Source organism: Zosterops lateralis (assembly GCF_965231275.1).
Source record: "Zosterops lateralis genome assembly, chromosome: 2".
NCBI classification, from domain to species: domain Eukaryota; kingdom Metazoa; phylum Chordata; class Aves; order Passeriformes; family Zosteropidae; genus Zosterops; species Zosterops lateralis.
The window spans coordinates 70,542,798-70,569,945 of NC_139763.1; the positions used below are offsets into that span (position 1 = coordinate 70,542,798).

General features: G+C 39.9%; 1 protein-coding gene across 9 annotated transcripts in view; it reads left to right on the forward strand.

Annotated features, from left to right (window-relative positions):
* LNX2 (ligand of numb-protein X 2) overlaps nucleotides 1–26,652 on the forward strand; it is a 58,881-nt gene extending 32,229 nt beyond the window's left edge. For all 9 annotated transcript variants that reach the window (XM_083855662.1, XM_083855666.1, XM_083855665.1 and 6 more), the window contains 9 exons: nucleotides 444–968; nucleotides 8,757–8,995; nucleotides 10,061–10,260; nucleotides 13,797–14,168; nucleotides 15,664–15,813; nucleotides 18,081–18,258; nucleotides 19,971–20,202; nucleotides 21,882–22,040; nucleotides 24,870–26,652. In XM_083855662.1, the coding sequence (XP_083711788.1) occupies nucleotides 568–968; nucleotides 8,757–8,995; nucleotides 10,061–10,260; nucleotides 13,797–14,168; nucleotides 15,664–15,813; nucleotides 18,081–18,258; nucleotides 19,971–20,202; nucleotides 21,882–22,040; nucleotides 24,870–25,005 (2,067 nt within the window). In that variant the 5' untranslated portion in view covers nucleotides 444–567 and the 3' untranslated portion in view covers nucleotides 25,006–26,652. The remainder of the gene's footprint in view (nucleotides 1–443; nucleotides 969–8,756; nucleotides 8,996–10,060; nucleotides 10,261–13,796; nucleotides 14,169–15,663; nucleotides 15,814–18,080; nucleotides 18,259–19,970; nucleotides 20,203–21,881; nucleotides 22,041–24,869) is intronic.
* The last annotated feature ends 496 nt before the right edge of the window (nucleotides 26,653–27,148 follow it).

A 27,148-nucleotide genomic window follows, 5' to 3' on the forward strand; every position in this document is an offset into this window, starting at 1 on the left:
ATAATCTAATATTCTGTACAATCAAAATCCTAAAAACAGAGTAGGACCAGATTAAAATTGTTATCTCATATTAAAGAACACATTTAATTATTTGATCAGATAACCATCATTCCACAATAGGATATTTTTGTGCCAGATGCTAATTGCATGCTTCTCGTGACAATGCATAATGCGGTGTCCTTGCTGTCACAAAATGGTCATCTTACAGGTGAAGACTGCACTGCACCAGCCCTTACAAAGCCGTAAAACGTTTGTGTTTTAAAAGAATTTGTATTTGTAGATTTTTTTTGCTATTCTTTTCTATGACAAACTTGCAGAAAACAGGAATATTCCTCTGATCCATCTTGCCCTTGTGTTTCGGTAAATCCAGAAGTCAAATGTTTTGAAGAGAACTTCCATATCTCCTGCAAAATGAATAATTTCTATTTCATTATTTGTTGCAGAAAATGACTGAAGAGCATATGTAAGTCACCCTGGAAGAAGTAACTTTGCTGTGAGCTTTGCTTGAGCATCCCCATCCTATGAGAAGGAAGAGGAGAAGGCTCTCTCAGCCTTCTTAGCTGTAAAATGGGGACTACAGGTGATGACATGGCTGCAGTGGAGCAGAATGCCTCCTTGAACCCTCTGTGCTTTGAGTGTGGCCAGCAGCACTGGACAAGGGAGAACCATCTCTACAACTACCAGAATGAAGTGGATGATGACTTGGTCTGCCACATTTGCCTTCAGCCCTTGTTGCAGCCGTTGGACACTCCCTGTGGACATACTTTCTGCTACAAGTGCCTAAGGAACTTTCTGCAGGAGAAGGATTTCTGCCCTCTGGATCGAAAAAGACTCCATTTTAAACTCTGCAAAAAATCCAGCATCCTTGTTCATAAACTGTTAGACAAGCTCTTTGTTTTGTGCCCCTTCTCTTCTGTGTGTCAGGAAGTGATGCAGCGATGTGACCTGGCAGCACATCTGAAAAACAGGTGAGTGCCGCAAGTGCTTGCCTTGTGTTTTCCCTGTACACTTGTTTGTGGCCAGTTTGTGTAGCAGTACAAATTGGGGGCAGGAGAGGGGGAGAGAGTTGGGTGGTGGCTTTTAAATTCACAGCAGAAGACCCTAGGAAATGGTCAGTCTGTAACTGTGCACAGGCAACGCACTGGATTACTCTTTTTTTGTACATCACATCAGAAAGTAATGAATACTGCTTGGTGATAGCCATAGGGAAAATGGTGTGGATCATTAGATGTCTGAAGAAAATGATTTGTCAAAAAAAAAAATAAAATACTGTGACAGTTGATTACAGTAGGGGAAAAAAGGCTGAGGTGGTGGGAAAATTAGAGATGTGCAAACTCTGTCTGCAGAGAGGAGAGAACTGGTGCAGTAGGAACAAAGAAGATCAAGTTCAGATTTTAGGAGGAAAAGCTTTATAATGGTCAGGCACCGGCATAGATTGGTTAGGTGGTAGCTGTCCATTCCCCGTTTTTAGAAGTGTTTATAAACAGGTTAAACAAACTTTTATCAGGAATAGTTACATCGGAATTGATTCTGCTTTGAGGTAGGCAGATGGACATGGTATCTCTCAGGACTACTTGGCCTTCTCTGCCTGTCCTCAGTCCAAGGCCACTGATGACCACCCAGACAGAAAGGTTCATTTGAGGGTGCATGGACCTACTCCATGTATTTCTTTCCAAGTCTTGGTCTTTATCCATTTGGACACTCTTGGAGACCATCTTTGGGGGTAGAGATTGATGTTCAGAGGAGACTGGGAGCGTGTCTGTGGTGCAGGTGTGCCTGCAAGGCAAGTGGCCTGCCGGGAAGGGGAAAAGGACAGGCACCACCTGCCGTGGAAACTGTTCACATTCATATTTCCAGTGTGCCCTCTTCCTTTTTCCACACATCCTGGAGGCTTCTGGGGATTCAGAGTTTGGGAGGGCCCTGGGCATGCAGAACATGCAGCAGCCCTGTGAGCGACTGTGGTGAGCGTGGATCTGCTGGGCTATTTTTGGTTACTGTAGTATGCTGTCCATGTCAGGGAGGTACAGGGACTAATTAATTAGGAGCCTTTCTCTCCACGTTTTTTTATTTTCTTGTTTTTTTAAATTCTCCACATGGCTTCTGTGTTAGCTTAAGCACTTGCTTGTTTACTTGTGGCAGGTAGTTTCTGACCTGTATGATAACGTGGGGCTGGTGAGGAGGCCTAACTGTTTTATGATTTATAATCCTGATATTTAACTAGTTACATTTTAATAAATAGCAAAATGCTAGCAAGACTACTGCTAAATGTTTGATGGATCTTCTGCTTTCCCACAGTCATATCCCTCACCTCATCAGTCCTTTTTCCTTGGTTGACATATTTTTGAATGATATTAGGGCTGTTTACAACAGGGTCGTGTAATTTATTTGTACCTAGAACACTATGTATGCATTCTTCAAGTATATGTGAAATATCCCTTTACTTAAGGCACAAGGTTATCATGGAATTCAAGTGAGCTGAGTCACAGGCTTTTCCTGTTTGTCAGCTGGAAAAAGGCTTTCAGTTGCAGAAGGCTGCTCATTTTCAATTCCTTCTGTTGTCTTGGTTATCTTGGCTGATACACATTTTGAGTACATGGTGATTTACAGTTTTCAATTAAGTTTATTTGCAAACATCTGAACACCTATAAATTATCATTGCTGACATAAATGATGGCAGCAACTGCGTAGTTTGAATTTAATTCTATATGGATTAGTGAATCCAGTAAAATTCCACTACTGATAATTGCATTTAGGAAAGAAATACAAAATTCAGTATTACTGTAATTGTCAGCGTTGATTACTATAAACCAGTCTCAACAAGCCTTTACATGAGCTGGTTTGTGTTTCTAAAGAAAGCAGTACAGTTGGTTAATTTTCAGTGTCTAAGAATCTTTGCATTGAGGTTTTCCAGTGTTTTTTTATTGTCTTCATTTGAGCATAAAAGCTGGAGGAAAATGCCATTGTATTCACGAGGTGCCTCAGAGTGTAAGAAGCATTACTGCAAGATGCTCCCACAAGGGGATGAGAGGCATCAGACACAAATCTGATTACTTCACAGTCACTAATTGCACTCCATGATACCTCATTGCACAAAGAAAATACTCTTGATTTCTCAGACTCTTGAGTTTCATTACATTCACTTGCAAACTTGGTTTTTAAAGTTAAACACAGTGCATATAATATGATTTAAAGGGAAGAACCATATGAGTCATGTACTGTTTTTCAGTCACTTGGTATAGAAAATTTGTTAATGTTCGGTAAAGTAAGTGTCAGTTTCATTCCCTGCAGTTGTTATGGGAAAGGCTGGATGTGGCACTCAATGCCATGGTCTAGTTGACATGGTGATATTTAGTCATTGATTGGACTCTATGGTCTCAAAGGTTTTTTCCAACCTAATTAATGCTGTGGTTCTGTTTGATATTTCTAAATATCAAAGGTAAATTTATGAGAAGAAAATCTGACAAAAAGTTAATGAGATTTTTCTGTGTATGATTTTAATTGAGTTAATTCTTATGAGTTATTCAGAAGTGAAAGAAGTCTATTGTCTATTCACAAAAATAGTGAAATTCTTACAACTTTATAATGAGAGGGTTGAGAATTGTGTTTATTGCCTTTAAGTTGGGCTTTAGCTGTCACCTCCTGTATTTCCCTGTGGTAGTTTAAGTTACCGTTTTGAATGTAGACATTTTTCCAGCTGGGTAACATTGCAGATAATTTTATGTCAAATTAAGTTTGAACTTTATACAGGATTGCATTTTTTGGACTTGAAGAAACAATTGAGCTATTCACTGTGTGTGCCTCAGCATGCTTAATATATGGAGAGAGATATATATATATATTTATATATATATATATATTGTTAGCCTAATATATGCTAACAAAATTCATTGGAAGGCAAGTTGTTAAGGTACAGAATTTTATCATTCAAAATCATGGCAATCCCAGTTATATTGCTGTTTATGACTGTGCTGGTGAGCCCTGTTCTTCCCACCCTCTCCCATGTTAGCTGCAGGCACTGTCCCTGCCTGGCACTTTGGAGCCCCAGATGTGAAGAGGATCTCTGGCATTTAGTCCTCTTTTGAATAAGTGGATAGGCAACAGATTTATAGTTTTTACATTCCCTATGGACTCTACCCATTGCTGGAAGGGTAAACAGTCTCTCTGTAGTTGTTCTCTGCTCTGAAGCCGCTTGACTCCTTGTAAGCTTCTCACATTGTTGGGTGGGAGAGAGAAGTATGCATCAAAACCACTCTTATTTTATTTTTCCTTAGTCTTCTCTGATTCCCAAAACTAGATAAGTCCTGGTGCCTCATTTTCCCTGCTTTCTTGGTTTTTTCCCTTCTTTTTCCTTTTTTTTTTTTTTTCCTGTCAAAAGAGAAACTAAGACCCAGACACTTCACTTTCCAAAGCAGCACCAGGTTTTACTTTGAATTGCAGCTGTAAATCTTACCAGAATTACTGCTTAAGGTCACTTTGCTGGGAAAGTTTTATGAGCAATAGCAAAGGCACTTGGGTTGCTTCTTTGCAGTCTTTGCTTAAATACAGCTCCTGCTTGGAAAATGATTTAGTGCAACTGGTTTGAGGTTATTTAGTGTGTTTGCTTTTATCAAACCACTAGACTGGGCAGAAGCTGATGGCGTAGGTTACAATGAATTCTTTCTTTTCAGTAGTCAGTGAGCAAATGTGTTTTTCAGGCTCTTACTGTTATTCCACAGAAATAACCCTGTAAACTACATCTTAATTTTGTATGAAAGCTCTTTTTATCAGCCAAGAGGGATTGCTGCTAGTGTTCCAAGAAGTCAGCCTTTAAATGAGAAATCCAGCAGACTTGTCTGTAAAAAAAAAAACTACGACAAAAACTCACCAAACAAAAAGACCCATTTTTCTTCTCTGTCTGATATGAATTAAGAGAAATTGAAGGTAAAAGCTGTGCTTTGTCACCATCCAGAACTGAGCAGAAGCTGGTGCTGAAGAGGGTAGAGAAAGAAGTTGAATATAAGCAAAAGCTAATTTCACATCCCTAGAAAAACTGCCCTTCAATCTTCCCATTAAGTAACATCACTCAGTTGCCTTAGCTGAGTAGTTTTACTCTCACAGAATAGTTTGAGTTGAAATCTTATTCTTGAATATCTTGATTCATGAAAGAAATTAAAGAATTTCCAAAAATTCTTAAAAACAGTCCCTCCTTTGTTCTTGCTCCTAGTCAAGATATTCTGGCTTTGTAGGTAGGTATGAAATACCATTTCTCTAAGTTTGAATTCAACCCTTATTTAGGTAATTTGTTTTGTGATAATGTTTTTATGAGTAAAGAAATCCAATCTTCAAAGGTTGTTTTGATCACAAGATGCCCATCTGTGTGCATAACTTGTTACAAGGTTTAGTCCAAAATGCTCTTTATCCCAGCTATGTGGTATTAGTGAAAGTGTGCACCTCTGGAGATTTATTGGCGCTTAACTGTTACAACTGCTGTATGGTTTTGCTGTTTGTGAATAATACGTTCTTGCTGGTAACAAAAATCTTTTTATGTTGCAAGCGGAAAGAAAAATAATCTCAGTATAGATGTGCTTGAATACCAATAGAGGGCTTTGCTGCTTGATAGGTGGCATGCTGTGTTTAAAGACCTAGGAACTGGCATCCTATGAATTAATATCTCCACGAGACTGCTACCTTCCTGGCAATGCAGTTGCACTGTACTAGACTGAAATTCAGAGTCTATTACAATTACTGGTGAATTTGGGGAAGAATCTGTGGGGTTTTGCCCTTTTTTGCTCATACAGTGCTGCACAAAAGGGATTCCACTGAACTGAGTAGGTGTGCTCAGGAGGCTGGTACTAGCTTTTGAAACGATAACTAAACATCATTGGCCAAAATAAAGCTCAAATCTATTTATATTTTTTGTGATGACTTTCATCAGCTGCCAGATAATGATAGGAGAATGTGCTCTGTGAAGGAGGGTGGAGGAGGACCTGGCTTTGACAGAAATAGGACACTTCCAGGGATGAGTTTTGTGCTGTCCTGGTTTGACACAGCTTAAAAACCCCCAAAACTCTCAGCTGTGCTTTGCCACCTCGAGCAGGTCCTTTGGGCTCCTCAGGCCTTGTGAGCTGGCTGAGTCAGCGCCAACAGCAGTGCAGTGGTTTGTAGGAGGTATCCAAGGAAGTGTCTGGCTCACAGAAGTAGTCCAGTAAGGCTGGACTCTGCTGTCAGGTCAGAGAGATTGAAGTGTGCTTCCCTGACAGTGTTGGTTTTGAACTGTTTATTTACCTCTTTGCTTAGAAATCACCACTTCTATAGCACAGCAGTTCAGGGACAGCAAGGACACGCAGCTTGGGGTGGTTTTCTCCTGAATTCAGTGTGAGAGAGCATGTCTGTCAGAGCTCCCAGCAGACAAAAGGTTTTCTCAGCAAGAACATTTACCCCTTGCTGTGTTGCTGCAGAAGTGAGTGAAGTTCAAGTTAAAGTATGTTAGAAATACTGAGAGAAGTGAGAGCATCATCATTCCTTTTCTTGGTCTCTTGGGACTTGATGTTTTGAGGTTTGCATTGTGAAAGGGTCAATGATAGAAATTTTCTGCTGATTTGCACCTGTAATTGTGTGCCTCTGGCCACCAGACAGATATATTGGCCTATCAGTTCCACTGTTACTAGTGATTTTCTGTAGTAAATATGGTCTGGGCAAAGCCAAAGAATAGAGTTGTATTCCATCATTAAAATAAGAGATGGAACACAAAGCAAAACCTTTCAAATAAGTTTAATCTTTCCTTCTTTCACTTTTTAAACTTTGAATAACAAAATTACCAGCAGTTGCTTTGGGAAAAGCCCCAAGGAATTATTTCTGAAATGCATCATGTCATAATATGAACTGTCTCTAATGTATGTTTTTATGTGTATTTCAGAGCACATTTGGGTTACCTTTTTCTGTTCTTCTAAACATGGAGAACACAAATCTCTGGGGAGGTCTTATAGCACCTTTCAGTATCTAAAAAGGATTTAAGATAGAGAGGGTTTTTTTGTAAGGGCATGTAGGGATAGGTTAAAGGGAATGGCTTTAAACTGAAAAAGGGTAGATGTAGGTTAAGTAATAGGATGAAATTCTGTGCTGTGAGAGTGGTGAGGCACTGGAAGAAGTTTCCTAAGAAAAGCTCCAGATGCCCCATCACTGAAAGTGTTTAAGGCCCAGCAGGGTGGGGCTCTGAGCAACCTGGTCTAGTAGAAAGTGTTGCCTGCCACAGGAGCGGTTTAAATCAGATGATCTCTAAGATCCCTTCCAATCTATGTATATAAATAATAATAATAAAAAAGTATTTTCAGAGATATATATACCTCTAGTGTTATGTATGTATAACATGGCTGGGGGTCACAAAAGCTTTATCAGCATTCTTTCGATCTGAAAACTTTGTTAGCAGGTCATCTACAAAATCCATGCTGAAACAGTCTAACCGTATAATCACCAAATCCCTTTTACAGAATGTCAGAACAGAATCTTGATTCTCAAAACATTCTGCTTTAATAAATTAGGATGTCATTACGCTTCTGCTGTCTTTTACTCTGTTAACACGTTTCTTCTCTCACAAGAATAAATAATTTCTTCTTTTGTTACAACAATCTGCCAAGTTCCCAAACTGAATCCTTTCAAGAATGTGGTTCCTTTTTTTCTGACACTGCTACAATATGAGCATTTTTAGGTGGTCAGCAGCAGGAATTTTAAGGACATTAAATACTGTAAGAAGTGATTTATCAGACACTGGCAAAACTGTCACAGAGGCAGATGTAAGATTGATCTCCACATCTAATTATGTGCACATAAATGCAAGGCAATTCGATAAATGAAGGCTTTCCATAAAGTTGCAGCATTGTGGCCCTTTTTTGCAATAAACTATTGTAGACTTTTAAACATAAGCAAAAAAATACTGCATTAAGAATAATGGAAACTTACAAAACTGAGTTTGTGGTGAAAAAGTGAAAAGCATCAAATGCTGAGGGAGTGTCATTGCATGAGGGAAACAAAAATTGCACCTCCTGTGTGAAGTCAGAAAAAAAAAAAACAGGAGACAGGAGGCAAATGAGAATACCTTCTATTGGCCCAAGAGGCAATGATGAACAGAGCTGTTACTTTAGCTAAACCTCTCACACAGAGTCCTAGGGAAGCAGAATTTTCTTTCAGTATTTTAACACTTAGATTGCAATATTGATAGAATTTTCATCTCTTTCCTCCTTCGAGTGAGCCCAGGAAAATATGATTCTTATTTCTTTTGGCTTACTAAGATGAAAGGTGATGGCTTCAGTGGGTCTCCAGTTGCATCTTGGAACAGGGCTTCTCTTACGTGTATTTTTTTGACTGTGCTATTTAAACTTTCCTGGAGGTTGTCCTCCAGAAACTGAATTGTACAGAATCCACCTTCTAGTGGAAGGTGTCCCTGTTCATTGCAGAGTGGTTGGAACTATGGTCTTTAAGGGCCTTTCCACTCCAAACCAATCTGTGATTTCAGAGTAAGTCCACATTCAGAAGGCATTACAGCACATTGAGTTCGTGGCTACAAAACTACTTAGTAGAAGTTTTGTGGAGAAAGCAGTATTGGGGTTTTGTCCACTAAAACAGATTTTGGCCTTAAAACTCAGTGTATTTAAATTTTTTTTATGCTGTGTTTAAATCTGTGGCTTTGAAGAAGACTGATTTAACTCAATGAAGTACTTGGGCATTTTGTGCTACAAACAAGGCTGCAGGCTTGAAGCGTCATATCAGTGTTGTGTTTACAGGTGTCCTGGGGCTTCTCATCGGAGGGTTGCTCTGGAGAGAAGGAAAACAAGCAAGCTGCAAGCAGAAGCAGAGGGCGAGAGTGGTCCGGGCGGGCCAGAGCAGCCCAGCAGTTTATCTCCGGACGCGGATCAGGGAATGGTGCCAGCTGAGCCGAGCTTCACCTCGCCCGCCCTGCCCGCCTGGACAGACGAGCCCGGCATCGACAATCCGCCTTTTGAGGAGAACACCCTAGCAGACAGTATGTCAGCACTTATCTTCTCAAGTCTCTTTTATCAGATGTGGGAACATTTGTGGTGTCAGAGCTCGTCTCTTACCAACTGTGAATGTGCATCTTCATCTTTGGCTCTTTTCTTTTGCAATTTCTAGAGAAATATTAGTGGGTTTTGATTATCTGCAAGTTTACAACTGAGATATAGTCACAGGAAGGAAAGAGATATCTCAGAGTGTGTGCCAGCTACTGTGGGGCTATATCTATCATCATTTATTGTGTCACGGTGCAATAGTTCATGTTAATCTGCTGGTGGGACTGGCCTCACAAGTGAGATGGAAGGAGTGTAGTTTCTGTAAAATTACAAAAGTTGTTTTCTAAGATGAGATTTATTTTTCACTCTTCATCCTTTCTTTCCAACTGTATCAGCAGCCTTCTCACACACGAAGTGCTGTTCTGCTCAAGCAAAAAGGCAGCTGAATTATTCCTGCACTGATCTGCACCAAATGAGCAGTAACACCTTTAGCATCTGGTATTTTAGAGAGGAAAAACTGAGTCTTACACAGAAGAAGGTGGTCCTGGCCCCTTTCTTCTCCTCTATATTTACCATCCTTTAGGATTCTCCTTTTTCCTCTTTAGTTGTCTCCATGTTTGTATCAGAAATGGGGTACTTCAGTTGACCCAGTAACACAATAGCAGCTCCTGCCATTGCAAAACAAAAAGGTTATCGTGGGGTAACCCCTAAAATTACATTTTTGTCATCATCACCAGATGCAAATCCCCAGGTGAAGAATATATCCCAATGAAGGATATAAAATTTATTATAAAGGATGGGATCCAAAGGGTTCAGAATATCCTATTTGAATCCAAATGACCCCGTTTCGGGAAGCATGGATGCTATTAAGTCATTAGCTCCTTTCTAACAAGCTAGAGTTTTCAACAAGTAGTGGAACTGATCCATTTGCACTGGTTTAGTTTTTTGTTAAACTGCTGCTTTGTGGCCTATCTGCATTATCTTTTTGTTGATTTATTTTATTGAAAGTGAATGAAGTATAAAAGATATTAATTGTCTTTCTTTTTAAAAATAATTGGCAGCAAATCAACAGCCACCTACCTTGCCTGAAGGAGAGATCACTACTATTGAAATTCATCGGTCCAATCCTTATATTGAATTAGGAATTAGCATAGTGGGTGGCAATGAAACACCTTTGATCAACATTGTCATTCAAGAGGTTTATCGAGATGGGATCATTGCCAGAGATGGAAGACTTCTTGCTGGAGACCAAATACTTCAAGTATGGAACCTAATTACATATTCTGTCTGCTTGCTTTCTATTCACTCCTTGCAGAATTGTTGTTAAAATGAGATGGAAGATTTTCCTTGTCAGACTGTGTTGTGTCAATGTTAGCTTTGCAATTATCAGTTGGAAAGCAAATTAATATTCAGAGGAGAGCCTGTTGTTCTAGCACTTTTGGCTGTCATGCTTTATGCTGTTTGTCGGACCAGTCCCTGGAATTCTCTTTCCTCCCTAGCATCTGTTGTCAACATTTAAAATACAAATTTATCTTTCTGTTTTTAAATGTTGTGGGACTCGGTCCTTATTTCAACTTTATGCATGCATTCTGAAGGAGCCCAAGGTTATTTCTGGCTAGCAAGTTGGCGTAACTTGTCCTATATAAAAAGTAATTTGTGGATTGTAAGGCTGGCTTCATCTAAACTGTTATTTTAATCTGGCTTTACTGTTGCCTTCCAAAAGGTGAGATAGTTGACCGGCATCTTTCAGTATGTATGAAAGACTCAGTAAGAAGCTTCAATGGAAGGATTTAAAGCAGGGTGCTCTAAGTATTTAAAGAAAAAAAAATAAACAAAATATAAGTTGGTTTTGATCAAGTGTGTATTTTCGTTTTGGTTTTAAGTAATTAGCCACAGGCAGTAGGAAAAGATCAAATTCTATTAATTTTGAAATTTTAGCATTTATATTAGGGGAAAGAGTTGTTTATACGGCACTTAAAGGCAGTAACTGAGCGCTACATAAACAGAACAGTCATCCAGCTTCTATTTTTAACCATTCCACCTGAAATAAATGTATCATCGTCAATTCAAAGTTACTTCAGTAAGAATGTTTGCTTTTGATCTGGCAGCCTAAGATCAGTCCAAATGTAGTTGTAAGCCTTCTTGATTTCACTGTTTTGAAATCAAGCTGATAGAAGTAGCTTAAATACTGTAGTTACCCTTGGAATAAAATTAGTTTGCACTTCAGAAAATAAAGTCCCTTTTGAGAAATGTGCCTTTTTCCTCTCTTGGAGTGTAAGCATAGTGGCTGGCCAAGAAAACAACCCAAGAGGTTTCCAAGATGCTGCCTTTTCAACAAGTAATTGCAGACACTGACTGAATGCTGCCTCATTTATTTTTATACTAAGGGCTCTACTTGTTTGACAGAATAGGGAGCTTGAGTTCCAGTGAAGCTTTGGAAATTCCTGCTGTTTGGGCAGGTGTCAGTTGCCGTTTCCAAAGCCATAAATGGCAGTGAATTGAGTGTAAATAGGAATTTACTAGCTGCAGTGAGTCTTCCCTATCAACAGCCTGGGAGTGGGGCTGTCAGATGCCAAGTGAGTGTCCATGAAAGTCCTTCTCTTATGCCAAGGGAGAGGTACAGAGGGTAAAACCTAAATTTTTGGGAGAGATAGAATATCTTTAATTCTTTGCATTTGCCTGTGCAGGTCCTGAGCTGTCGTATTAAAATGATCAGTTTCGATCTCTGCCATCTGTAATTAGGTGCACTTAGGTGCAGCTCAGCATGCACACTTTGGTTGAATATTTCTGAAAATGTCTTCCAGAGCTTTTATGAGCTGTAAAGGTCTAAAAGAAAGAGCCAGAAAGGACTGTGAGATGAAACTCAGCATTTTCTTGCCTAGTCAAACAAAAAGTATTACCCTTTTAAGAGCTGTGGGAACAGCATTTAGTAAGAGCTACATAAAAGCTTGTGTTGTCTGCAAGGTACAGATAGGTGCCTAACATTTTCAAAGTGCTCTACAAATGGTCTCTTTTCTGTGCTGGACTGTGGCTGTAATTCATGTGAAGCATGTCCTAATGAGAATCTCTTTCCCCAGGAACTGCTAAGGCTGTTTTATTCTGAAATTTTAAACTGCCTTATAGAAAGAAGAATTACATTTTATTGCATATATTCTTCTGTGCCCTTTGAGTGCTCCCATATTTTATGTATTTACTTTAGCTAGCTACAGTTAAAAATAAAAATGGATTTAATTTAAGGACTCTGATGGATGGGCCCTAGTTGTTTTTGTGGGAGACAGCTCTAAATGTTATTTCTCCTCTTTTCCTTCTGCCCAAGGTTAGAGCCTGTCTCAGGGCAGTAGCAAAGCAGGATGCCACCGTGGTTCTGTCTGATCTCATGGTGCTGCCAGCAGCAGTGGCTTTGTGTTTTTTGGGCTCGAGGTGTTTCTCAGGGAGGGTGCAGTCCTCCTTCACCATTGGAAACCACCACAGCCAAATGGTTTGGCACAGACTTCTGGGGGCCCCTCAGCTCAGATGCGTGATGTTAATGTGGCAGCTGTTGTACATAGATTTCTTTGTATATTTTTATAATTTTAATACTGCTATTAGATGGTGAGAAGCTGCATGTTTGGTTTTACTTAGGTTGCAATGAAGAGTATTAAAAGACTTAGGTAAGGCACATCAATCAATATAGACCATTTGGTGTTAGTTTCTATCTGCTGAAATCATGGGGCAGGGGTTCCTCCACCAAGGCTAAGGATGAAATTCTAATGTTAATTTTAAATTCTTTCTTACAAAACAAGGCAAACACTGCTTTTGCACTCATTTTTTTGTCATACTCCTTTTTTCTGCCAAATCTCATTTTACTGTCAGTTCTTTTACAGTGCAAGAAATTACTAAAGATTACTGATCTTTGTATCAGTGGGCCATATAACAAATGCAATTCTTAGTTCTGGTAGAGAAAGTTTAATCTTTTTCATTTACAGCTGAATTTTGGGTGATACAGGTCTGAAACTCTGGCCTAGCTGTAATCTGTGGAAAATCTAAGTTCGTGCTAAGACTTGAGAATTAGTACAACTACCTTTTTTCCACTGTGTTTATGAATCAGTTTCATTATTCTTGACTTCAGTTATTTTTAAATGTATTTTCACATAATGAAAGTATGATATATTGTAAGACACAAGCTTGCTTCAGAGATTTGGATGTATTCTTTTTATAGCTGTTATTTTGCAGTTTCAAGTGATGCTGGGCTCGACACTGAAAGCACATGCCATGTTCTTCTCCTGGAGAATAAACAATGTAAATGTCTAAGGAAGACAAGTATAGGAGACCAAGAGGGCAAAAAGCTTGGCCTATGATGGCAGAGGGTTCACTTTTGGGGACATGTTGTCATCTTTGTGGGAGAAGGTCTAAAATAGTACTAGGGGAAGCTTGGATTGGATATTAGGAAAAAATTCTTCACAAAAGGGTTGTTAAGCTCTGGAACAGGCTGCCTAGGGATGTGGTGGAGTCAGCATCTCTGGAGCTGCTTAAAAGGCATGTAAATGTGGAACTTGGAGTCATGGTTTACTGGTGGAGTTGGCAGTGCTGGATTAACACTTGGACTTGATAATATTGAGGATCTTTTCCAACCTGAAAATAAGTTCGTAGACTGAACATCCAGTGTGAGTTTGCAAGAAAGAATGGAAGGACAAGAGAGACATCCCAGTAAGGTCAGACATATATGTTGCTCCAAGGTTGGTTTTGCAGCAAGTGAATTGACTTTTGAAAGGACTTAACTAAACATCATTGTGACCTTTTTTTGCCGTTGTTTTGCAGGTCAATAGCTTTGACATAAGCAACGTGTCCCACAACCACGCGCGGGCCGTGCTGTCACAGCCGTGCTCGGTGCTGCACCTGACGGTGCTGCGGGAGCGGCGGTTCGGCGGCCGCACACACGGCCACGGGGACGCGCCGGGCTCCGGGCGGGAGGACAGCTTCCAGGTCACCCTGCACAAGCGCGACTCCAGCGAGCAGCTGGGCATCAAGCTGGTGCGCAGGACCGACGAGCCGGGGGTTTTCATCCTCGACCTCTTGGAAGGGGGCTTGGCCGCCCAGGACGGCAGGCTCTGCAGCAACGACCGCGTGCTGGCCATCAATGGACACGACTTGAAGCATGGCACGCCGGAGCTTGCTGCTCAGGTTATACAGGTAATGAATTGGCTTGCCCTACCTGAGCCCTTAGCTCGGCTTTACTTCTAGAGTCAGTTCCCATCAGAACAGCTTGTGTGAGGCCTAAAAGCCTCTGTCAGTGTAATTTACAGTGATTTAGTGTTCTGAAAATAATAGTGAAGAACAGGATCTGCTTTGGCACCTGCCAGATGAACTTCACCTCCTCAGAAGTGAAAAATGCGTTAGTCTTCCCTGGAATGCAGCCTGAAGGCTAGAAGACAGCTCGTGTGAGCAAGGAGAGTAGCCTATTTTAGCCTATTGCTTAGCAGGGAAGAAGAAAATAAAGAGAATTATTATTATTATATTTATATATGTATTTTATTTTAATCTCTCAGTAAGCTCTATAGAAGTGTGTTTTTTATTGATTTGCCTGTGCATGGAATTGAGTTAAAACAAGAAAGTAATTCGTCAGATGTTAGTCAACAAGTAGCTGGGAAGTCAAATGGAGGTTTTCCATGCATGGTACAACTCATTTTCTGAGTGTTCAGAAAAGGGCTGTTTCCAATGTCTGGTTGTGTTCTGGACATGAATATTACCTAAAGCTTGTTGCATGTGACATATGACCCTTCTGTGTCCCTACAGGAAAACCTTTACTCCATGCCTTTCTCCCAGTCTGTAAGGAAACAGATGCAGCACTTTGCTATTTCCTGCTGATGGGATGTTGGTGAAAATGGCTCTGTTTTTAGGAAAGTTGAATTATACCAGTAGTATGTTCCTGTAGTCGAGTGCAGTCATCTTTGCTTAAAGCACCACATAGAGAACTCTGATATAAATGAGTAATAAATGCTTGTTTCAGGAATCATTTCAAGAGTTTTCCTTGCAGTGAAATTAGAATAACAGTGATCTTGGGAATGGTAATTTCAGTTTCCCAATTTTTGAATATAGTGATTGGAATTTAGCACTGGGTAGCTTTTACCTTTTGAGGTGTGGCTTTACAGCAATAAAGAGATGATATTTTATTAACATCTGATAACTGCGTCTCCTAGTATTTCCCAAAATCCAGAATATGATGGTATGCTCATGTGTAACATCTTTCTTACAAGTATCGTTCGGAAGTAGCAGAGGTGTTCAGGGCTTTGGATCAGACGCTGCAGATCTTGGAGATATCACATAGGCATTTCTTCCATTTATTGCTATGTGTTGCTGGAGTTCACAGAGGTTGCAAATGGAAGGGGCTGAACTTTAATGTTTGAAGCTTTGTAACACTTTTCTCTTTTATTTGAGAAATGGTCCTTTTGACAAAGGAATTTTAGCTGATGTAAAGGTAGCATCAGAGGTGAAGAAGGAATGTTAATTTCCTCTCCATTCTGGGGGAAATTGCAAAAAGAGTAAGTAAGGGAGTGTGCAGTCTAAAAAGGAACTGGAAAACAAGGTCTGCTGTTGTCTTGTTTCATATTCTGTCATGTTTTCCGCCCTTTCTAATAATGAATATCCTATCCAACTTGATGACATTTGATGACCTTGTGTTCAACAGGCAAGCGGGGAGAGAGTGAACTTGATCATCTCCAGACCACTGAAGTCACAGACAGTCAGCATTATCCGAGACACCACCGGGACTCACAACAGCAGCTCACACCAACACCAGTCCCAGCAGCTGTTTCACAGCAGACCTAACTCACATAAGGTTGGTGCTTCTCTTTCTGAAAGGAAAAAATACTGGTTTTCTCATGTGGTGCTGTGTGTAGCGAGGAGAAGCTAGAAGAAAGGATTTTTTTTTTTTTTTCAATCTAATTAATAAAAAATGGTGATGGCTTCCACATACTCAAGTCCTGCATCATGTCTGGAGTAGGAAGAAAAGATACACAACAAGTTTTCAGCATGTTTTTGGATTTGCTGACTAGAGTGAAAGAAGCAAGTTTTGTGAGCTCGTACAGGTGTAGTTGTTAGCCCTTGTCTAAGACAGTGGCTGGTACTCCTGCATGGAAGGGTTGTCATTCAAGATTGTTACAGCTTCTGTTGCTACTCTGCTGGCTGCAACCAGGAAAGAGGTGTGGTGCCCACCATCTAGCATATAAAGAGCATGTTGGAGGGATGTGTCATCTCCTTCGTGAGTCAACAGTCCTGGCTGCAAGGCTGCTGAGTACTGCAGGGTCTCAAGCAGGGAGAGAAAGGCAAAATGAAAAGTCTTCCATGAAGTTACTGTCAAATTATTTGGAAGACATGCAATAATAGAGCCTGTGCTTGACATGTTCTTGTAATAACAAAAATACAACTTCTCACTCTTAAGAAGTTGACTTTGTGAAATAATTCTTATGTTGAACATGTCAACAAATCCACCTTCCCACCTGTCCACTCTATTTGCTTTGCTATTTAGCATCATATACTTCTGTTGAGATAACTTACGTGTGTTGATAGTATTTTCTTTTAAAAGTGAGGATCATTTCTGAAAATAACAAAGAGGCTTTAGGAAGGTTGTTTTCTTCCTGAGAGACAAAGGTGAGACTCCTGAATACCATGGCTGTGGGTACTTGCCACAGCACTGGGCCATATCCACACAGTGATTAGTTTGTTTGTGTCAGAGCTTGAAGCAAGTTTGCATGTGCCAGCCTGAGCTGTGCTCTTACCACAGTTCCAAAGTTGATCCAAAGTTGGATGAGTGGTTTTCCCTCACAGGTCAATGCTGTCTGTGGGCTCTTTTAAAATTGGAAGTCCCTTAAGTGGATGTTAAGGGGACGCTGTTAACGTCCTCTTAAACAGCAAGGGGACATTTCTCATGTTTTGTATCATGTATCTTTCTTTCATTAACCTGTAGTTGGCTTCAAAGCCTTGTGGCCTAAAATATGTTTATATGATTGTGTGGCAGCAGCCAGTCCTGCAGCTTGAAGCCTTAGAAATGAACTGTCTTTTTAAGCTACAGTGTATTTACGTATAGCTAATTTCACGATTAATGTGTATGTGAAGAGCAGAGCCAGTCAGAAGGAGCACATGGCATTGGAGGTCAAAGAAGACAATGTCATTTTCCAAGAGAAAGCAGGAGAATATTTACATATATACACTTTGAAGAATATCCCAGGTTATTTATTTCGTTATTTTAGGTTCCTTGCAAGTATTCTGTCAATTTAAGATGCTACCACAGGTCTATGTGCAGGGGTTTGAATCTCTTACTTAACAGCTTGAGGGAGAGGCTTCAGCAAATAAAATTTACTTTGATTTAGATTTAAATCTTTTTTTATTGGGCAGAACTAAACACAGGATGAACTTCATCATTCAGTTGTTGGAAAATTTCATATGGGATCTCTTCTTGTTTCAAGCTTGAGTCTTCATTATAATCATTAGGGAGGCTGCCTAAGGTACCAGTTACAAGCCATTAGCATTAATTTGCCATAGTTTGTGCTCTGGGAGGTTCTACATACCAGCTGCAAAAGAGAACATGATGCATAAGGGCTTTAAAGGGTCTCTTACTGTCATCATGAAAACACGTTTTCATTTCTTAGGAGCTTCTTTGTAGTTCTAGGGCATATTCCACTGAAAAATGAAGTAATGCTGATGTTCAGCAGGACATCAAAAGATTTGTATCTAGTTTGTCTCCAGACTTTTGACCATATAATTTTGTAATGCAGCCCTAAAATTTAGCCTCTCCTAGGGTAGGATGTTAAGAAAAACTAGAGTGAGATTTCAAGATAGGCCTTTATAAGCTTTCTATTTATGTTTAAGTATGTACATCCGTGGGGTTTTTGTTGGTGATTTGGGGTTTTTTTTGGAGAGAGATCTGACCAAGAAGAAATCCAGCTAAAGCCGGTTTCCTCTACTTAGTCCTTTAAAACTGATCCATTAAGATGCCAAAGTGTGGCTTTGGGGTGTATTTAGTTGTTTTGTTCTGGGTCTTGGTTTTGGTTTGTTTGGGTTTTTTTTCCCTTAATTTTAACAATGATATTTATCCTTATTAAACAGGATCTCTCCCAGTGTGTTACATGCCAAGAAAAGCACATTACTGTGAAAAAAGAGCCCCATGAATCTCTGGGAATGACAGTGGCAGGAGGCAGAGGCAGCAAAAGTGGCGAACTGCCCATCTTTGTGACAAGTGTGCAGCCCCACGGGTGTTTGGCAAGAGACGGCAGGATTAAACGAGGTGGGGTTTGGCTTCCCTGGTGGCATGGCTGCCTCTCCTGGCTTTTTGATCACTACATTCTCTGGAGTCAGGTGGTGTCAAAAAATCTTCTCACAGATGCAGGAAAATGCTTATGGGATTCTTTTCCTGATTTAATAATGGAAATACAGTATTTACTGTTGCACTTTAACCTTTTATGGGAAGGGAATGTTTACAGCATGATAGCAGGGGAAGTGGATAAGATCAGGAAATGTATGGTGAAATTCTTTAAAGCCGATGGTAGTCCTCTGAGCTGAGGGTCTGCTGTGTTGCAGACACATCCTGTTTTCATGTTTAATTTTGTGGATTGTACGCTGTTCCTCTGTCCAAGGAATCTCTGCTCCATGGTATAATATCTGAACAGCAGAGAAGCTCTGATGACAGGCCACAGTTCACCCACACAAAATTTGCCCCAAAACCTACGTCAGTGTTAATCCTGGTTCCCAAAAGCTTTCTTATCCTCTGGGACAGCATGGGTTTGCTGGTGTTCAGGGATGCTGTAACACCTGTCCTTGTTCCTTGGCTCTGTAAAAAGGAATGAGAAGGTAGAGGTTAGGCTCAGCATAGGTGAAGGCAGTCCTGCATAACTGATAGCAAAGCATTTGATGATTAAAACATATTATGTCATATGTGAATCAGAGACTGCCTTTGGGATCTCTGCGATTCACAGTTCACAGAATTACAGAATGTTTCAGGAAAGAAATTTAGGAAAAAAACTTCACAGATTGTACATTTAAAAGAACAGTGTGGGAGCATTCTTCTATGCTTCTGAGAAAGGGAGATTTACACCCACACACCAGCAGGTATGCTTTCTTTTTCTGTACTACTATGAAAAACACACTTGATGGAAGAATCACTATTGTTCTTTCATTGTGTAACATTAAAGTAGCCACTGAAGCTACTGGTAGGAAAAACCTTTTAAAAACTGAGTCTCATACCAAATGTTACCCAGGTATTTGCACTTTTGCTTTGGTTTTTCTGGCTTTCATTGGTGAGACATTGTGTGAAAAAAGAGTCTGCTACTGGGTAGTTAATAACATCCTTGTTTTCATCCTGGGGCCTTTAAAAAACTTAAAACTAAAATTTAGGAAATCCTTTTCTGGCTTTGACTCTTTCCAGATTATCTTTGTAGAGATGCTCTGTTTCTTTCTTTGAATTAACTGAGTTTTGTACCAAACCTCACAGTAGTTTTTGAATTCATTTTTCTTCTCCCAAGAAACAAGTTATTAAAACCAGATTAATTAAAGCACTTTGTGGAATCTCACTTGTCTACAATAATTGGTTACTTTGAGGTGCCTGCATTGTTCTTGCCATGATTCTTCCTTCACTTTTAAAGTTAGGGTGAACCCAAGATCCACATCTGGAAACAGCTGTGTCATGGCCTCTGCAGTAGCAGTTGCAGCCGAGCTGCTGAGGTACTTAAGTAATTTCTATTTCAGATTTCCAGGGCAGTATACGTAGCAGTCATAGTATTTGGTATGTTATGTGGAAATGAATTACACTGATCCAACTTGATAAAGTTCAATACATAAACGTTTCAAGCTGACAATATAAAGGCTTCAGAGCTATTAGCCTGCTAGTTCAGACTGTCTCAGGTGCAAAGACTCCAGTATGGAATGAAACCCTGGGTTGGGAGGTGCTGTGGGTGGGCAGGACTGTCAGACTGACATGCTCTCCCTCATTGCTTTGAACAGGTGATGTGTTGCTGAACATCAACGGCATTGATCTGACCAACCTGAGTCACAGCGAGGCTGTGGCCATGCTGAAGGCCAGTGCTGCCTCTTCAGTAGTTGCCCTGAAAGCCCTGGAAGTCCAGATTGTAGAAGAGCAGCCCCAGGCCAATGAAGAACAATTGAGTACCATCAGTGAAAATGAATATGATGCCAGCTGGTCACCATCGTGGGTCATGTGGCTGGGACTTCCAAGGTGCAGAATTAATCGATTAAGTACTTACTTAGCTGTTTTAATTTAAGTCCTGCGAGAGACATAAAGAAGCAGAGACCTGCTTAGTTGCAGCACATCTGCCCTTATTTCTGCCTGGCCATCTCAGCTGTATTCAGTTGGCAGTGTGCTTTGGGAGTGGGCTGTGAAGAGAAGCAATGTTTCCTTCGGGAAGGAAAGATGAATACACTGGATTTATCCCTTCACAAACCATAGTAACTACCCGTGTGGAATCTTCAGTTCAGACACAATTCATTTTTTTTATTGTTTTATTGTACTGTAACTTTCTATAGAATATCTAAAACCAGAGCAATTACTAATAAAACACAAAGTATATATCTATCTTGTCTCTTTGCTAATCTGCTACCTAAGTTTACGAGGCCAAATACTTCTTTTCAGAATATTGCATCAGATTTCAGCCATTCTGACAAACTCTTGACATATCCTGTGCCAAGACTGTGGCCATGTAACTATAGGCTCACATTGTTTTTTTTTTTTCAAGAATCCACTACCCTCTCTGCCAAACACAAAAGCTCTCAGAGGTTTGCAGCAAGCTCCCTCCCCTTAAGTACTCTGCAATCTGCTGGACATCACTTCATTTGTACTCCTCACTCTCTTGAGGCTGCAGCTGTAATCTCATTTTGGCATCACTTCTTCTCAAGAAGAGCTCCTACTGCAGCTAGTGGAGTTGTTAACTTCAGTCAGGGCATGCAGGTTAATTCCTTTCCCTCTGATGGATTTACCAGGTCTGTACTTAAAGTGTAAAACCACAACACAAACCAGACAGACTGGGAGCAGAAAGTAGCTGAAGATATAACGCAACCATGCATTGGCCCTCCAGAGGTTTCACTTTTTCTGAGTTTAACTGTCAATTAATTTATCTTATATTAATGAGTAATCACAATAAATGGCTCTCAGTTTTGGTAAATACACTTCCTTTTCATGCTTTAGCAGCAGTTTATTTCTTACCTAGTGGTTTAAAGCAGTGTCAACAGTAAAAAACTTGGTATCTTTTTACTGAGAAGTTAATTTCTGTCTGTTTGTTTTTAAATTACAATCATTGCCAACTTCACTGGCAAGAATTAATTTTATCTAGGGCTGACAACATATAGCAGTACAGTTAGTGAAGTGTGATCTGAATTATTTACATTCTGGGCAATAAAATGGTTAGTCATTTATATTTTCATTACTGGTGATGAATCAGTACAGAAGTAATGAAGATTGTGCATGGATTTTTAATTTTTACTTAAAGTAGAAAAAGCTTAAACTGGCTGGGGGTGGAAGACAAAAGCTCTGCATTTTTGACTTGCAAACTGAACACATCAGGTATTGATTTTCCACCCACGTTGTTGCCACCTGCGAAATCCCTAAAATGCAGTTCTATTACTGTCAGTTTGCAGTGTTTAAACACTTAACTGTGTTTAAGTAATTATTCTAGCACTGCGTTACTTCTTTTAAAACACTTTTCTGTCTCAAGGCTGTGGGGGGTTTTTGGTAATCAGTTTGAATATTGCAAAATTGCTCTGGGAACAGAGGTCTGATCACCATCCCTCCCCTTTTCTTCCACACTTAGCACAGTGGTAACGATGAGATAGCAGCTGTTGTGCCTACTGTAAAACCATACATGGCTTTTTCTCTTGTTCTCCTGTGCCTCCATTCCACAGCTGCCTGCACAGCTGCCATGACGTGGTGCTGCGGAGGAGCAATTTAGGGAGCTGGGGCTTCAGCATCGTCGGTGGCTACGAGGAGAACCACACAAACCAGCCTTTCTTCATTAAAACCATTGTTCTTGGAACTCCTGCCTACTTTGATGGAAGATTAAAGTAAGCCAAAGTAACAATGGGAGAAATAATAATAGTAGTAATAACAGCAACAATAATGAACCACTTTTAAATAATTATGTGCAACTAATTGCTTAAGGAAATATGCTGTAGCATCTTATGCTGCTGGGTCATGCAGCCCTGTAGTGCTTTCCCTCCCTGATGAGTGGGATGTAGGGAAGTAACAGGGTGTTCCTTCTGGAGAAGGGGCATCTCAGAGGTGATGGCATCTCCTGTGCTCTTCCCCAGCTGTGCTGCTGATGTCACTTGCTGTCCCCCTGCTGAACTCCACTTCAGGCCAAGAGACGGCATGCACTGTATATGTGCAGAACTAGCTAGTTTTTGTCTTCCTACAGAACAGCCAAGAGTTAGAACTTTACTTCTGCAAGCTGGGCAAAACTGCTTTTTGTTTTCACATCACCTTCTGAAGCTACTGCTGGAAACTGATACTGAAGATGGGTGCTGCTGCTTTAATCAAAGGGCAAGAAACTAGATGATAAAGATTTCTGAAAATATTGCTATGGAACCAAGTCTCCATGGCATTGCCCTGTCATTAGTTGGCAGGAAAGTCACTGATAAATGAAGCAAGTTCAGCAGAGGTCCCTGAGATGGTGGAGCTAGAGCACTTGCCCCACAAGGAGAAGGCTTCAGGGGCAGCCAGCAGCCCCGTTCCAGTACTTTACCTGAAGATTATGAAGGAGACAGAGCCCAGGCTTTTCAGTGGTGCAGGGTGAGAGGATAAGTGATAACAGGCACAAATTGAGCAAAAGAGCTTGAGACTAGTTGTGAGGAGAAACTGTTTCCCTATGAGGATGGTCAGGCAGTGGCATAAGCTGCACGATCTCTGCCTTTGGAGGTTTCTGAGACTACTGGGTAAAGCCCTGAGAGTCCTGGTCAGAGCTTACAACTGAAGTAGTTGCACTAGAAGGTTGGGCTATAGACCTCCTGAGGTGCCTTCTGACCTTAAAGATTATATGATTTTACTTACATGTTACATTCGAATGCAGCCCCCAGATTTAGTATCCAGATATACATATTAGCCTTGTATAGGATTAGTTCAGAACTAGGACTTAAAATTCCCATTAAGGGATCTCTTGTTCATAAACTTGATTTTTTTGTGAAGGTGGCAGTCAAGAATATGCAACTTGAAGTTTCATGGCATGATTTTTACATGCAGATTTTCTTACAAAGTGACTTAAGAAGAAAATGTACTTATGCCTAGAGCCTTGACAGTAATTGATTTTTCAGTTCAGTGACTAAATAAATAAATGAAAAATAACTTGGCTGAACACAAAATTACTTTTTTTTTCCCAACTCTGGAACAGTTGGATTAAATTAAAGATCTCAGTTCAACTCAAATTAAATAATTTCAGATTGGAGACTTAATAACTAGAAGTCTTCACACAAATGGCAATTCAAACATCATTCCTAAGAAAAGTGAAAGAATCATCATGGTCACATTTACCCTTTACCCCCTTGTAACCTATGGAAAATATGCTCTTGTATGATAATGTGATACAGTACTGTCTTTTCAAATGTACTGTTCCACTGAAAATACAGACCTAATGGGCCATCAACAAGGGAGAGCCCCTTAGAACCTGCACATTGAGTTATTGTGGGGCAGGTCTCTTCTAAAGCTGTTCTGTTTTGTTTAAATTATCTAAATGTTAGGCTGGAGAGGAAGGGAGTAAATAACTTCACAGTTCAATAGTTTAGACAGATTTCTGCTTATGTGATCTGTCTGGTGTGATTTTATAGAAGACAAAATCACTTCCTCAGAAAGGCTGTGGGAGTGAGATGTCATTCAGTGAACTGTCGCACCTTGCTTTGGGTGATGGGATTCCGTGGTTCAGGCAGGAGAGGACTTCTGAGGGCACATTTGACTGGTGTTGGTAACTCTGCTTCCTCTTCCTCTGCTCTGCCCTAGGGAAAGCTCAGGAGAGCATCTTCTTGCCACCTATTTTGGTGCCTTCAGTACCTGTGTGGATCAGTTTCAAGAAAAGTCCTATTTGATCTCCAAGTCACATTTGACTACTCTGGGGAATGTCACACACTCAAGTTGCAAAGCAGAGGTGTCTAGAGAAGGAACATGCTCAATACAGAGAAATTAGGCACCTTTTTGAAATTTTTCTTGAGGTTTTAAAAACCAGAACTTAACCCTTCAAGGTCACTTTTCTCAGGGCCAGCAAGTGGTACCCTCACAAATTTCTGTTACCCATTTCAAAATGCAGAGATGCTGCAGTTGAACCATCTGCTAAGGAAGATTTCAAGCCAAATGGTTATATTTGACAAAAATCATAAGCCACTGAAAACAAGGTTCTTAGTTGGAATGTGGTTGGTTGGTAACCATAAGTATCTTTACTTACACCTCCTACAGTAAAGGCATGTTTGGTGTAAATGTGTTATAATCCACACAAACAAACAGAAATGCTTCTGTCATGCACATACTATCTCATTTTCTTTTGATTCCATTAGGTCTTTCCAAATGTCTCTTCTCACATCTCTGTACAGGTCAGCTCTTAATGCAGAACTGTCTTTGTACAAGAATTGAAATAAAGTGATTTGGGGATTTCCCAGATGAGTTTTGGATTAATCCTAGAATAGTTAGAAGGGACGTTTTAAGAGTTATCTAGTCCAACACTCCTGCAGTGAGCAGGGGGATCTTTCAGTAGTAGGACAGACTGCAAATTGAACTGCTTTGGGAATTTTAGCGACACTTTCCAGCCAGATGCAAACCTACCACTGCAGCAGTGAAGTGCTGTTTGTTGGTGTGTGCTAATTACTGCAGAGCAGGACTCATCATGTGTTCTTTCTTCTTGTTGTGTTTTTTAGGTGTGGTGATATGATTGTTGCTGTAAATGGACTATCCACAGTTGGAATGAGTCATTCTGCACTCGTTCCCATGCTGAAGGAGCAGAGGAACAAAGTGACTTTAACCGTGATTTGCTGGCCTGGAAGCCTCATCTAGAGTTGTGAATCTCTTTGGTTCAAGCAGTGTCTTTTTCTAGACAGCTGGCACAAAAATCTCCTCTATCTTTTTTTTCCCTATTGATACAGCTGGTTAAAAGTAGGGCCAAACTGCTGTATTTTCCTTTTTTACAGGTCTCTCAGACTTACTGTACCTGTTTTGCCATCCTGAAATAGCTGTTTCTGTTTGCTATGTCTTGCTGACACAAATGCAAATGTATTTGAGCTCACAGAGAAGCCCCCACTCCAATATGACTGTCATTGAGCTTTTCCCATCAGGCTTGTAGGGTCAGCAGAAGAACTTAGCGGTTCTTTAGGTCTCTCTGCAAAGTCCTCAAGTTGTATTGTGATATATTAATGTAACATTCATGTGCCCGCTCTTCCTGGCAAAGAGAACATGTGTCAGTACCAGAATGACACATCTGTCTGCTGTTATGAACCAAAATCTGTTTCCAAAGGTTACATTGCTTCATTTAGTGAACCTTTCCATTTTTGATTCCATATTTCGGACTGATCCAAGTATTCCATCTCACTCATCAGAAATTACTTGGTCCCCCAAACTTTTCTTGCAGGGCATCAATGTTCATAGAAAAGTAGGACAAAAGCCTGATATTATTAGAATTTTTATAAAGTGCAATAATTGGACTCTTTGTTAGGAAACTTTAATATATTACAGAGTTTGTACCCTATAATGACAAGAAATAGGGAAGTAATTCCCATTGCAATGCTGGCAAGGATTTGTGTGCCCAAGGTCGCCTTTGAGTGAATGGCTTGCAATATTAGACTTGACTTTACAAATGAATGTTTTGCTATGTCAGAGAATTTTGATGAACATTTTTATGAAGATCATTTTTACCGTTTCTATTGTAGTTGTCAGCTCTCTTTATTCAAGTGTGGAAACAATACTTTGACTTGTACTTTCTAAATGAGAGAATTATTTCCAGGGAAAAAAGCAAGCTGTTAAGAAACCATATGTTATGGTTAACAGGTGAGCAGGCTAGAAGGAAAGCTCTTTGATTTCAAGTCCAACTGGAAAGTAAGCTGCAAAGTTCACTCTTACTGTCACCTCCTGACAAATGTGCAAATGCCTTGATATCAAATGCTGAAAAGATCTCTTTTGCATTTCAGGATATATTTTTTTTTTCCTTTAGAGAGCACCTGCTATTAAGTTGTCAGTAATACTGTTTGTCTTGGATTGTATTTAGAATTTTTACAAACCAACCTTTAACTTCTAGACTTTGCCTTTCCATGATATTTGCAGGCTAAGCACCCATTTGTTTAAGAAAAGAGGGGTGGAGCACAGAAAGAAATGTGCTGACCTGGAGCTAACCCTGTGTGTTGTCAGTGTTCTCAATATTTGAAAAGAGCTTCATTTATAAACCAGGTTCCCAACCTGAACTGATTTTATGAATGACCTCTGTATTGTATTATTAATTACCAGAGAATGTATTTGAGAGTCACAGCATATTTCAATTGTGAAGCATGAACTTTATTTTCAAACTTAGCTGGTATAATATCGGGGCATATTATCGCATGTCATTATTCTAGCAGCTTTGTTTTCAAAAGAAATAAAGTTACTCTTTTGCAAAAAAAAAAAAAAAAAAAAAAAAAAGTTAAAAATCTCATATGAACGGTTTTATTCCTCTCTGTAATATATACACTATTGGGTTAATTTCATAATATTAAAATACAAAAGAATGTCCTCTCCAGTATATTACTGTAGTGAGAATCCTTGTTTCTGAAGCAAACACCAAATTTATTTGATACTCTTAACTGATTTAAGAACCTGTTTTCTCCCATCCCCAGATGGTGTTTAACTGTATGCTTTGCCCTTAATGCAGACTTTTTTGTGAAGTACATCTTAGTGTGTAGGCTTTAAGGAAGTTTTTGACATATGTACTAGATTTAGTGGTTTTTATTTTAAAAATTACACTTCATTCAAAATCCTGCAAAAAATATTTTTAGATTTTTTTCCCTTTTATATGTTAAATGTAACAAAAGCATGGGTTAGCTTAAACTGTGCAGTTTTGTTTCTGTGTGCTGTAGCTTTTGATCAGAATATCTAAGCGATGAAACTTTTTGGAATAAATTCACTTCCTGAATCATTTTACCCCTTTCTCTTGTAGCAGCATAGTTGGGTCTGG